At 38.9% G+C, this 14,150-nt stretch overlaps 1 protein-coding gene across 8 annotated transcripts in view; it reads right to left on the bottom strand.

The window, feature by feature from the left end:
- IWS1 (interacts with SUPT6H, CTD assembly factor 1) overlaps window positions 1–14,150 on the bottom strand; it is a 49,225-nt gene that overhangs the window by 23,685 nt on the left and 11,390 nt on the right. For 4 of the 8 annotated variants that reach the window (XM_061432215.1, XM_061432241.1, XM_061432193.1 and 1 more), the window contains exons 3-5: window positions 5,374–6,523; window positions 4,172–4,364; window positions 3,561–3,618 (exon numbers count right to left, since the gene is read on the bottom strand). In XM_061432215.1, coding sequence (XP_061288199.1) covers window positions 3,561–3,618; window positions 4,172–4,364; window positions 5,374–6,523 — 1,401 coding nt within the window. The remainder of the gene's footprint in view (window positions 1–3,560; window positions 3,619–4,171; window positions 4,365–5,373; window positions 6,524–14,150) is intronic. The other 4 variants (XM_061432233.1, XM_061432245.1, XM_061432208.1 and 1 more) reach the window with 1 other exon arrangement.

Raw genomic sequence — 14,150 nt, 5'->3', positions numbered from 1 at the left:
CAGACTATATAAGTTAAATGAAAAGATAAGCAAGATTCTAAAGAATTACTCACAAGAATGTTTTTATAACCCTGGGAATAGGTAAAATTTTCCTACAATTCGAAAAACCTTCAACATAAAGCAAAAGATTGGTAAAGCAGATTTACAATAAAAAACTTTTGCTCATTAAAGACTCCATTAAGAAAGTGAAAAGGCAAGCCACTGAATAGAAGATATTTTTATCTTTTATAATCTCCAAAGGGTTTCTATGTCTGGATTATATAAAAAGAGAAACTTCTCGGACTTCCCTGGTGGTATAGCAGATAGGAATCCGCCTGCCAATGCAGGGGACGTGGGTTCAGTCCCTGGTCTGGAAGATTCCACATGCCACAGAGCAACTGAGCCCATGCACCATAACTACTGAGCCTGAATGCTGCAATTACTGAAACCTATGTGCCTAGAGCCTGTGCTCCCCAACAAGAGAACCCACGGCAGTGAGAAGCCCACAAACCACAACTGGAGTAGCCCCTGCTCTCTGCACCAGAGAAAGCCCTCACACAATAACGAAGGTCCAGTTCAAACAAAAATTTTAAATTAAAAAAAAAAAAAAAAAGAGACTCTTTCCTATCTTTGGTGGTATTTTTTGGTCTGATGGTTCTATTGTTTATATTTCACTTGCAGAATTGTGCATTCTCTTTGCAGTTCTGTCAATTTTTGCTTTGCATATGTTATATGTATTTAAAGCCATGTTACTAAGTACATGGCTAGGTACAATTTAAAACCTTTTTCCAATATAAAGTGACCCTCTTTATCTCAAACAATGGGTTTTGCCTTAAAGTCTAACTCTTTGATATTCATATAGCTACATCAGCTTTCTTGTGGTTAGTGTTCAGAGAGAGTATCCTTTTCCATTCTTTTATTTTCAATGTTTCTGTATCTTCTGTTTTGGATAAATTTTGAAATGAGTATAAATATACTCATTTTAAAAATCTAGTCTTTTTAAATTTGTTCTTTAACTGGAGCACTCAATACATTTCAGTGTGATATTATCAAAGTTTGTTATCTGCTATCTTACCGTGTACTACTTTCGAACTGTCCCGCTGTTCTGTATTTCCTTTATTTTTCTCTTTTTTGCCTTCTTTTGGATTGACTAGCTTTTACTATTTCATTTTTCCTATTAGGTTGGAAGTTACACACTCCAATAGTATTTTTAGAGATTACAATGTGTATCCTGACTTACCAAAGACTACTAATGTATTTTTACATACCTTTGCAAAGACCTGTGAACATTTCAATTTCACGTAAATGCCCAATTTGCTACTGCCATCATGTTTTAATTTTAAACATATTTTAAACCATACCAAACGTGACTTTGGCTTGTATGACCACTACCCATTTAGACTGAGCCACATGCTTTTGTTTCTCTTTTTTCCTTCCTGCATCCCTGACTTTCTGCCTGAGATATTCTTTCTGCTTTTACAATTTCTTTCAGTTGGCATTTTGATAAGATGAAATAAAAAGGGAATCTTCATTTTTGTAGAATACAAAAAACTCTTAAGTTTTAGTTACTGGATTCTCTTACTTCTGCTGACAAGTCAGCTATTAAAATAACTTGCTCTCTGAGGGCTTCCCTGGTGGCTCAGACAGTAAAGAATCTGCTTGAAATGCAGAAAGCCTGGGTTCAATCCCTGGGTTGGGAAGATCCCCTGGACCCGAAGGGCATGGCAACCCACTCCTCTCTGAATGTGCTTGTTTATTACCCTTTGGCTGCTTTCAAGTCTTTCCTGCAATTTTATTGTGATGTATTTAGGGGCAGATTGGTTTGTATTTATCCTACCTGTAATCTGTAGAATTTCTAGACTCTATGATTTATGAATTGTTTCTTTAAATACTGCTTCTGATATACGTATATTTTTCCTTTCTCCTTCGAGGATTCCAATTCACCCTGTTAAACCTTCTCATTATGTTTTTTACATTTTCTACACTAATATCTCAGTATTTCATTCTACATAGTTCCTTCTAACTTACCTTCCAATTCACTCATTTTCTTGTCAAATATGTCTAATCTGTTGTTAAACTCATCCACCAAGTTTTAAATTTCAGTTACTGTATTTTCACAGTTTCAGAGTTTATAAAAAAATTAATTAATGTATTTAACCACCCTGGTTGTGGTGGTTTAACCATCACTGGTATTTAACCATCCCAGTGTGGTTCACGGGATCCGTGCTGCATCACGCGGGATCTCTCCTTTCAGCCAATGACTCTCCAGTAGCGGCGTACGGCCTCCAGAGTGCGCAGATGGCCTCCAGAGTGCGCAGGCTTGGGAGTTGCGGCACACAGGCTTTAGCTGCTCTGCGACACGTGGGATCCCAGTTCCCTGGAAAAGGATCAAACCCTCCTCCCCTGCACTGAAAGGTGAACACTTAACCAGTGGACCACCAGGAAAGTCCCCAGAATCTCAACTTGGTTCTGTTCCAAATATTTAAACACACACACACACACAACTATTTGCTCTAAGAAACTTTTTAATCTTTTATCTTGCTGAACACAGATACTATCTAAAATTTCTATATCTAGAGCCCTTAGGTCTATTTCTACCATCTGTTGTTACTACTGTTTTCTTTTAAATTGTGAAGTGCATATTATGTATTTGAAAAACTACAGAAATAATTTGAGGTCTATGATTATGTTAACTTTGTCCTGAAAGGTTTTTTTTTTTTTTTTAACGTTTTGGCACATGGGATCTTAGTTCCCTGATCAGGGATAAAATCCAAGCTTCGTGTGGTGGAAGCACAATCTTAATCAATAGACTGCCAGGGAAGTCCCTGTCCTGAAAGGATTTCTGTTTGAATATATCAGGTTCCTGAGAGCCAGCCAACAGGCTAATCACAGTAATCAAACTTCTGAGACTGAGACTGAGCAAACCATGTTGCTAGATGACTCAAAGGTAGCCTAAAATCTGAGCAAAGGCTATTTTAACTTCCAGTTCGCCCTTAATCTTAGGAGTCTCAATCCAGAGCATTGGGTTTTCAGGGTCACCTAACCTCAACAGGCCCTGACCTCAAAGTTTTGTCTCTTGAGCCTTGAGGCAACTGAAAATAAACTTATCCTCTCAGCCTGACTAGATGAATAGCCCAGAGAAAGCAATTCTAAATGCTGAGCTTACCTCTTTAGGTTCCTACCTTCTGCTGGGTTTTATCTCATTTTTATGATGATGAGCAACTTTTTGAAACATTTTGTCTAGCTTTTGTAGATGTCCTTAGCAGAAGGACAAATTACATTGCCTGCCATTGCTATAATCAGAAGCTCCATAACTATTGTGAGTCTCTAGCATTATAAAGTGCCTTTTCATTGTACTTTAATGTGTTCCTTCCTGTCCTTAATACAATTTGCCTGTTATATTCCTTTTATGCCTTTGTAGACCATTTCATTTCACTTTCTGAATACCTTTTTTCTAGATTATTCTGCTGGATACATCATAGTTGTTTATTTTTACTTACTGAAATCTCTTAATAGAGAACCACTGCCATAAAAACAAACAAAAAAAACATAAAGAGGAAATATTTCCATCTTATACTTACTGTAAATTCTTCCTCCTCCTCATCACCAGATTCTCCAAATATGTCTGCAATAAGATTTCTAGAAAAGAAATATAAACAATTTTCATTTGTTTTCTTCTCATTTGCATAGGAATCATGAAACCTTTTTCTACTAGGGTATAATTTACATATAGTAAGACATGTAGGTCTCATGTGTCTACTTTAATGGGTTTTGACAAAAGCACACATTTATGTAACCATTACCTTAATAGAACAATTGCATCTCCCAGAAAGTTCCTTTGTGACCCTTTCTAGTGAGCCCAATATATAAATGTCCCAGAGGCAGCCACCTTTCTACCTACCATCAGATTAGTTTTGCCTGTTCTGCACTTCATATAAGTGGAATTAGATAACATGTCCCCTGTACTTCTTTCACTTGTAAGAGAGTGTTTTTGAGATTCATCCATGCTGTACTATGCAGCAGTAGCTGAAGAATTAAAATCCTTCATCTCCCACAACCATGCAATTAGGCAGGGTATACTGTATTACGCTTCAACACAGAATTTTAATGTAAGTTTAAATAACTTGAAAGACAAACTCCTCTCTACCACCTTATATGAACCCTGGGAAGTTCGGGTTACACGGTCACTTACTCTTCTTCATTCCCTGACTCACTATCACTCCCAAACAGATCCTTCTCTTCATTTTTCTTATCAGACAGTTCTTTCCCCGCTTCCTCGTCACTGTCAGATGCTATCGTCTTCTCTCTTTTGCCTGATTTGTCCGATATAACATCACTGTCAGAGTCATCTGCATCAGAGACAACACGACTCTTCTTTGCTGCTGCTGAAAAAGAAAACCATCATTAATCTTATTCACCATGGTCACTGTGTTAGAACGTACAACAGATGCTCTAAAATGGCAGTATGTGGCAAAAATGAAAGGTCTTATAACACAGTTTAGAATAAAAAAAACTTAAAGATTCACTCAAGAGTCATCTTACAATTAAGAAGATGTTAGGAAAAAGAGGCCAAAAGATGAAGTTTTTCACCAAAATAAAGTGGGCATCAATAGCTACCTTTCCTTTGGGGGAACGAAGAAAATAAGACTAGAATCTCTTTCATGCTGCCTAGTATTAGCAGAACTCTTAAGGCTTGGATATTCTTTTGTGGAATCCCCATTTCTCAATTATCCATCACTGCTCAATCCGGAATTTCAAACTGCACATATGTTGCTCTTTTCCCTTCTCCTTTAATAACTGTCAGGTATTGGGGAATGTCTCTTCCAAAGAAGATATTTCATCAAAAAGTAATCAAGTAGTAAAGATTGGAATACTCTGTGGAGACACTGAGTCTCTAAATAAGAGTACTTCACAAACTTCCCGGCATTCAATGATGTTTAACAAATGAAGACAGGTACCCGTGGGAGCTCAGTCACTGTATGGATGGGATGCAGTGCATTAGCTGTCAAAGAGACCCACCGCTAACTCTGGATACAGCTGAGTTTTCATGTAATCATATTTCCTTGAACATTACCCTTTCTAGTAAAAAACAAACAAAAAATTTTCATGTAAATCTTTCATATTGCCATTATCATGCAATCTATCTTATCAACCTGAAGCAGTCAGAACTTAACAAATACTGCTCAAAGAATTCAAAGGAAATTTAATATTAAGACTTGCCAATGAGGGAATTTCCTGGTGTCCAGTGGTTAAGACGCTGCACTTTCATTGCCAAGGGCCTGAGTTCAATCCCTAGTTGGGGAACTAAGATCGCATAAGCCAGAACTATGCTTCATATTATAAGTTTAGACAATAAGTAAAACTACTGATAAACAGCCCAAAATAATTCCTTACATGCTTTCTCTTCATCATCACTATCAGAAAGCACAGCAGCTTTTCGCTTTGCTACCTTCTCCTCCTCCCCTTCTTTTTCTTCATCCTCATCACTGTCAATTTTGGCCCTTTTAGGTTCTTCCTCCTCGCTGTCAGAACTGTTGAACCGCTTTCTGTCTACATGGGCATCTGCAGGAAGGGAGTCATTCTGCACTTCCGTATCCTCTCCCTTATTCTCCCCATCACTGTCCTCCTCAGACTCTGGTTTCTGTTTGTGTCTGGAGGCATCCTCAGTTTCTGAATCACTGGCAGGTCCCTTCTGAGGCTCCTCACTCTCAGAGTCACTGACTCGGGGTTTGGGAAGCTCCTCATTTTCAGAATCACTGGCCTGGTTCCTTGGGGGGTCCTCACTTTCCGAATCACTTATTCGGGGTTTGGGAAGCTCCTCATTTTCCGAGTCACTGGCTTGGTGCCGTGGGGGATCCTCACTTTCTGAGTCACTGATACGGGGTTTGGGAAGCTCTTCATTTTCCGAGTCGCTGGCTTGTTGTCTTGGCGGGTCCTCACTTTCTGAGTCACTGATTCGGGGTTTGGGAAGCTCCTCATTTTCAGAGTCACTGGCCTGAGTCCTCTGAGGCTCCTCACTTTCTGAGTCACTGATCCGAGGCTTGGGAAGCTCCTCACTTTCAGAATCACTAATTCGAGGTTTAGGGAGCTCTTCATTTTCAGAGTCACTGGCTTGGTTCCTCGGAGGTTCCTCACTCTCTGAGTCACTGGCTTGAGGTTTTGGAGCACCTTCTGTTTCCGAGTCACTGGCAGGACTTTTGGGGAGCTCTTCAACTTCTGAATCACTGGCAGGAGGCTTCCTAACATCTTCATTTTCTGAGTCACTTGCATGTCCATTAAGCAGTTCCTCATTTTCAGAGTCACTCGCAGGTAATTTCCTGGTCTCCTCACTTTCAGAGTCACTCCCATGGTGATTGACGTCTTCATTTTCAGAATCACTGGCAGGAGGCTCTGCGTGCTCTTCAGATTCAGAGTCACTGTCCTTTTGTCTCTGGAGTTCCTCACTTTCAGAGTCACTGGCATTAAGATTGGAGGGGTCATCATTGTCAGAGTCTGTCACCTGATGTCTTTTGTTGAGGCTATCTTCTCGATCACTAGGTTCATTCTGAAAAATTAAGGGAGAAAAAATTAGAAAAGTAAAAAAAAAGTTTGGTAGTAAAAATGTTAAACTTTTCAGCTATTTTTTTTTTTAAAAAAAACTGAGGTTTAGAGCAGTCTTGGTCATACATCCAAGTAACCCTGGCACAAAAAAAAAAAAAGTTTTAGGGAAAACACTGACTAACCTAACAATACTAACATATAACATCACATGAAGTAATCTGAAAACTCTAGGGTACAAAGGTGATACAAGTATATTATAGCTGTGCTTTTGTAAATGCAGAGAAAAACATGTAAAATTAAACATGTCAAAATACTAACAACTAAAATGTGGGGAATTTTTTCCCTTCTAGTATCTGAACTCTCCGTAATACGGTAATTAATATTCTGGCTTAAAAAGTAAAGTACTTCTGTGTTTGAGTTTCCCTCCTTAAAAATATGTTGAGCCAGTATTTTTCTTTATAATATATGACGAACATTACCTGGACTTACTTTAGCACAAACCAATTCTCAAGCAGCAAAGAAACAAACTATAAGCCCACCATATCATGGGATGAAATAATTAAGTAGTAAGACAATTCAGTGACAAGATGAAAGGCTTATAAAATAAGCTTATAATATAAAAAATTGAGGGCTTTTTCCCCCTCTGTATTTCACTGCCATCTTGACAGCAAAGTTTCAAAGACATAGTAACTGCTATAAATATATTCATTCAAATATAACATATTCAAGAAATTTTTTAAAATCATAAATTTTTCAAATTTCCCAAAGGTATTTTTCTTTTATTATCATGGGTCACTCACAGCATAGCACTGTACTCCTTGTCAGTCATACACCCTGTTACCCCAATAAAACTGGCATTTATCTATTAAATTAGGACAGGAGAAATTACAGAATTTTTTCATACTGTACAAGATATAGTACTCCATATATGGATAGAAGCTTACTTTTGGCTGTATTTCATAATTTAATTTTTTATGTTTTAAAAGAATATAGATGAAAAAATTAACTATCTAGAGTGTGACGCCTAAACAGGCAGGCATTTTTTGGCCTGTTGTCGTCACTGAGAAGGCACACTCTGTGCTTCAGAGCGCAGAAGGGTGTCTGGTATACACAAAATCATAGGAAGAATTCATTGAATGAATAATAAGAATTAAATGTTAATAATTTAAAGTGAGGAATAATTAACTCAACAAATATCTGCTTCAAGTCTACCATGTACAAGGTGCTAAGAATCAAGGCTGAACATGTCTCAGTGCCTGACCTTAAGGAAGTTTTATCTAGTGAGCTGGCCACATATACAGTAACAATAGTATAACATACACTATTACAAAGGTGATATTCTGAAAGCCAGGAAGTGATTTATATGAAACTAAGCCATAAAAGGTGTGCAGACAACAGGTATTTAATTATTGGTGATGACAGAGTTAAGAAGTTAACTACATTATTGAGGGTGGAAGGCAAAAGATACAGGTACCAGCAGAGGTAACTAAAGCAGGAGGCAAAAGGGAAAATTGTTAACTGCCTTTCAGAATGCTTTCAATAACATACTCATGACATGTTCTTATGACTCAATTTATTTCAGCTGCAAACAACACAAATCATTTCAGGCTAACTCCAGAACAATCTTTCCAGAATCACAGCGGGATGAATGGTTAAAGGCTCTAGAAGGGTAGGAACCAGGGCAGTTCAGAGAGCTCAGAAAGGGAACTCAAGGACCTTTCACTAGAGACTTAGCTCTCACCACTGATAAATTTTGGTGCCCTGGACCTCAATTTTAAGTGCCCAGAAGAGATGATCTAACAGGTCATGGCAATAGAGGATGTCCAACAGGTTATAGCCAAAGCAGAGGCGCAGCGCTGGGAGAAAGGAAGAAGACAGAAAGACTCCCAAAGAAAGAAGAGAGGCCATGAACTGAGCAGTCATTCCAAAACGCATCTATTACACTTTACCCTGGACTTCCCGACCAAGGACACGACATGTGATAACGACTGTGAAACTTGTGAATTCTCATCAATTTTTGAGGAGATTTGTAAGAATCTGAGTATCTACCCATCAGGTGTGGCACAATGGAGGGAAAGTGGGAAGTCACCATGGTAAGAAAGTACTGATGGATAGAATCAAGGTAGACAATGTACTTCGGCGAATACATTCTAAGACTTGGGAAAAGAGTACATTAGAAATTATATGGTAAAACTTAGAAGTTATCAAAATGATATTAAAAAAACTTTAGACTGGTTTCAGCAATTAAGTTTTAAACTTAAAAAAATATTTTAAAAAATGCTTTTTAAAAGTCATATTTGATATCAACAAATAAACAGTGGGATTCCCAGGTGGCCCAGTGGTAAAGAATCCGCCTGCCAATGCAGGAGATAGAGAGATGTAGCTTCAATCCCTGGGTCTGGAAGATCCCCTGGAATAGGAAATGGCAACCTACTACAGTATTCTTGCCTGGAGAATCCCACTGACAGAGAAGCCTGACGGGCTACAGTCCATAGAGTCGCAAAGAGTCGATACAACTGAGCAACTCAGTGCAAACACGTGCCATTTAAACACTATTTCTTAATATAAAAGGATCCCCAATTTTAACTCTCAGAGAAACTGAGCTCTCTAACAGTCCTTAGAGGCTTTAGACATGTCTATAATGCCTCATATCCCGCTCTTAAAATCATTTACACTATAGTGGTTACCCATAGTGAATGAATTGGTTGATGAATTGGTTGTTCGTCTCAGCAAATGGTAACAGATTCCTTACGACCAGTGCCACAATATGCAGAGATAATTAACATCCTAAATTAAAAATAATTAATCAAAATGATATAAAGCAAGTATCAGTTTGTAAATTTCAAAGAAGTATAAGAATGTCAAATAGAAGTCCTTGTAAAGAACCAAAAAACTGAGGACAACTGTTTCCTCCTTATTAATTAAAAGAATTAAACTCAAAAGAGTTGAACTTGCAGACCAACCCTTCATCATAAATTGGTAAAACATTCAACACCAAGTCACATAGTAAATTCCATGAGGAAGTATTTACAGGAACATTTTCCAAAACATATTTCACTGGATCTTAGTTCAAGAAGATAAATTTTAAATCCTCATTGTGGAGCTTTGACAATACATATCACTGTAAGAGCATAAGGAAGGATCTGAGAAATCCAGTTTTTATTACACAATGCTGTTAATCCAGTGTAGCTCCTGAAGGGCTGCAAGGCTTTTGACTTTGTGAAACTCCAGCTTTACAGCAATCATACACATAATAAAAAAAAGATATATACCTGAGTGTCTTTTGTCAAAAGCTGGTTGATCTTAGAATCAGTCAAAAACAAAAACACTTCTGCTGGGTACTAGAAAAAGAAAATGTCTACACAAAGTTTAGGAGTTTATAATGATGGGACTTCCCTGGTGACTCAGTGGTAAAGAATCTGCCTGCCAGTGCAGGAGACACAGGTTTGATCCCTGGTCTGGGAGGATTCCACATGCCTCAGAGCAACTAAGCCCATGTACAACTACTGAGTCTCTGCTCTAAAGCCTGGGAGCCACAATTACTGAAGCCCGCGCCCCCTAGAGCCCATGCTCCACAAGAGCAGTCAGTGCAGTAAGAAGCCCGCACACCAGAAAGTAGCCCCTGCTGGCCGCCACTAGATAAAAGTCCACGTAGCAATGAAGACCCAGCACAGCCAAAAACAAATAAGTAAATAAAAATAAAAAGTTTATAATGATGAAGCAAACTCCCGTCTACCTCTCCAGACTCGCTTCTGCCCTTTCACCAGCATCAACTCTATGCACTGCACCAGCAGTTCCCAAACTCTTGCATTAAGAATCACCTGGGAAGCTTTGGTGAAAACACAGATTTTGTGCTTCTCCTCTCCAGGTATTTAGATAGTAAATCTGGGGAAGGGGGTCAAAGAATCTGCATTTTGACATCTAATCCAAGTGACTCTAACTGCACATTAAAATTTTACTGCAGACACATGGAACTACAGATTCACTACATTACTCCATGTTTTCACCTCAGCTTGTCCTTTTCATATCTCAACATGAGGCAAAAATACCCCCTTCCTGAAGCCTCTTTCATCCTTCTCTCTAGGTAGAATGGATTCTGAGCAATATGAGTTCACAATGTGGACTTAAGAGTCTATAAGATCTAGGCCATCTAGGTTCGTGGCTCATCTTCTTCTATAAAATTTAGGGAAATTACCTTAACTTCCCAAAGTCCTCAATCTGACAGTCAGAAATAGTATTTATAACTTAGAGGTCGGTCTATTGAGAGGACCAAATGTATGTGCCTGTGAGCACTCACTGTATGTTGCTAATCATCTACAACCAATTATTAATTATAAGACATTCACCCTTGAAGACAGAGCTCAGATGCATCATCTCTGCAGGCTGAGCTGGTCAGTCACTCCTCCTTTCATGTCACCAGAGCGTCTTGTGCATCTACCTCACTAAAAGGTGATGTTTTTACATTTATCTTCATAATATGAATGAACAAATGACCTTAAGATAAGAGACCATTTAAGAAAAGTAACCCAAAACCTATCTTTTACCTTCAGTATACAAATAAAACAAACCCCACAAGATAATGCTTAACAAAAAAGAACCAAAGCAAAATGTTTTTCTCATAAATTTGGTAGACTCAAAGACAAAGGCTGAAACCTAACACAAAGAAAGGACATAAATGGAATTGAAAGAAGTGCTATCAAATAGGGTAAACAAGGAGAGCAATGTCTGAAAAGAATCTTCTACGGGCTTCAGTGTACTCCTCATAGGAACGCTTTCCTTATATTAGCACAACCTTTCTGTGCAAAGACCCAAATCATTGCAGACTGCTATCTCTTCTCAATTCAAAGTAAAGCTGGGGCTAATGGGGCTGTCACCAACTTCAACCAAAGATGGATACTTGTGCCCATTAGCCTCTGCCTACAGTCAGCAAAAAAGGAGAAGCCAGGCACTATTTCCAAACAACCTCTTTCTCAACAGCCCCATACACTATTTTTTCCTGGGAGACCCTCAAGAGGGGAACATTACTTTTCTATGTAGATAAAACCTATAAAGTGGATTCTTTTTTTTTTTTTTAAGTGGATTCTAAAATGCACATTACTTTCCATATATTTTCTGTGGAACAAAAAACAGCTGATCACAATCCACAACTAATTTCATGCTGCTCAAGAGAATATTCAAATAAAACAACAAAAATTAGAACTGGCAACTAGTTATAACTAGGTTGCATTCATGCTCAAATTGCTTTATTTAAAAAATTGTGTTTCCAAAGAAGTTAAACTGTCACTGTTTGCAGATGACATGAAGATTCTAAAGATGCTACCAGAAAACTACGAGAACTCATCAGTGAATGTGGTAAATTTGCAGGTTACAAAATTAATACTCAGAAAATCTGTTGCCTTTCTATACACAAGAACGAAAGATCAGAAAGAGAAACCTCAAACAGTGATTCTATTTACCACTGCATCAAAAAGAATACAACACCTAGGAGTAAACCTACTTTCCAGCCATAATACTCCTGAAACACAAGTGCTTCTCAGTCCTAGGCCTTTAAACCTGTGGTTCTCTCCAGCTAGAATTATCACCACAACCTCTAACTGGCTTCTCTATCTGGTAATGTCAGTCACTCCTCAGAGTCTACTTAGCCCACCCTCCCATCCTCCTACAGTCCTTTGTATGTGCCCTTTATGTAATTTTTAAATATATTTAGTTATTTGATGCATGCTAATAAAAATAGGTAACTATATAAAATGATGGGACAGTTATTCTAGTTATTTTCCTATGATTTCAAATATTAATGTGCAAACACAGAAAAGTATATTAAAATCACCTTCAACAACACAACCCAAATATCACCATTATTTACATTTTTTACGAGAAATTTCCTCTCAATCTCTTCTCTGTGTGAATTTACTTTAAAACAGTAAATAAGGATCTAGAATCACAATTTAATGGCCGGTATCTTTCAAGTAACACACTGAATTCTCCCATTTCACAAAATATTTTTTTGGAAACAACTGTAATGGCTGCATTGCCATTCTTAGAAATGTTCTCTTTATATTTTAATTACTAATTTTCATTTTGTTGGACACGTATTGCTTCCTTTCTTATTTTTGCCTCATTTGTCCATTTCAGTGTTCTCAACCTGAGGGTGGTTCTGAGTCCTCCCCTAAGGGGGCGTTTGTGAATGCAAAGGCCCTTTGGTTAGCAATGACTGGAGAGGGTATGTTACTACCATTTTATTTAATGCTTTGGAACCAAGATACTAAATGTCCTGCAATATAAAGGACTGCCTCTAAATGCCAACAGCTGGCTTACTCAGAATCATCTGTTTAGCTGGGCGGCTCTCCGTGGAGGGGAGGCCACATCCACACACAGCAGGAGAACCAATGAGATGAAAGAGCCAAAGGTCCCAGCAGAGACTGTGTTACCAGAGTAACAAGTAAAGCAGCCTGGCTTCTTCTGGAATGTGAACTGGGAAACACAGCTTCAACCAACTAGTAAAGAGAGATAAAAATGAGGCTAAGTGAAAACTTCTGGTATGCTCTGCTGACACACTAACAGTGTGTCCATCTAACAGTGAAATCTGTTACAAGTATTTAAAAACAACCATTCAGGGACTTCCCTGGGGGTCCAGTGGTTAAGACTTAGCACTTCCACTGCAGTAGGTGAGGGTTTGATCCCTGGGGAGGGAACTAATATCCTGTATGCCATGGGGTGTGGCCAAAAAAAGAAAACTTGAGAGGAAATAAAAAGACACACCTTTAAGTGTAAATTAAAAAAAAATTATTACAACCATTCAAAGCCTCTGGAAATGGTACTAAAGACAAAGAGCAAATAAAGAAGCATCTATCCAAGAAGGTCTACAAAAATTTGGTAAGAAAGGCAAAAATAGCTGGTATTTGAACCAATACTACTCCTTACTTCCACCCTCAGAGATGAACAAGAAAATGATTCTACTCCAGGCTGCTGCAGTCAAAACCAGGGTACTCTCTTCCTCTAGCTCCCGAGGGTGGGGTTTCTTCCCAGGAAAAGCATGATGTCAGTGTTTCTCATTCTGCCTCCAGCTACCTGTTGCTGTAGGTAAGTTCCCAGCAAGTGCAGCTGAAACTGGTGGCTCCCAATCATAGTAAGAAGGCTCTACTGGGGGCAGAGCACACTGAGAGTGCTGGAGGCCTTATCGCCTTTGCCCGAATTTGTGCACAGTGGTTCCATGCCAAGAGAGGCAAGCCAGGAGCACTTCAGGTTGCTATCCAATCCCCACCCCACACTGCGAGCTCAGCTTCTGGAACTGGGATGTCACTCAGAGAGAAATGTGCCATCACCCTTTCCCGCCCCAAACTCCAGATCCCTGGCTCAGAGATTTTGCTTGGGGAAAAAGCAGGCAGTAGGACTTCTCTGGTGGTCCAGGGGTTAAGAATCAGCCCACCAATGCTGGGGACACAGGTTTGATTCCTGGTCTGGGAATATTCCACATGCTGTGGGGCAACTAAGCCCGTACACAACTACTGAGCCTGTGTGCCTAGAGCCCGTGCTCTGCAACGAGATGAAAGCCACCACAACGAGAAGTCCATCCACTGCAACTAGAGAAAGCCTGCACGCAGAGACGAAGACCCAGCATAGCCAAATATATA

The sequence above is a fragment of the Bos javanicus genome, chromosome 2 (genome assembly GCF_032452875.1).
Source record: "Bos javanicus breed banteng chromosome 2, ARS-OSU_banteng_1.0, whole genome shotgun sequence".
NCBI lineage: Eukaryota > Metazoa > Chordata > Mammalia > Artiodactyla > Bovidae > Bos > Bos javanicus.
Note: the sequence above shows the minus strand (reverse complement) of the source record. Positions and strands in the feature narration are given on the sequence as shown.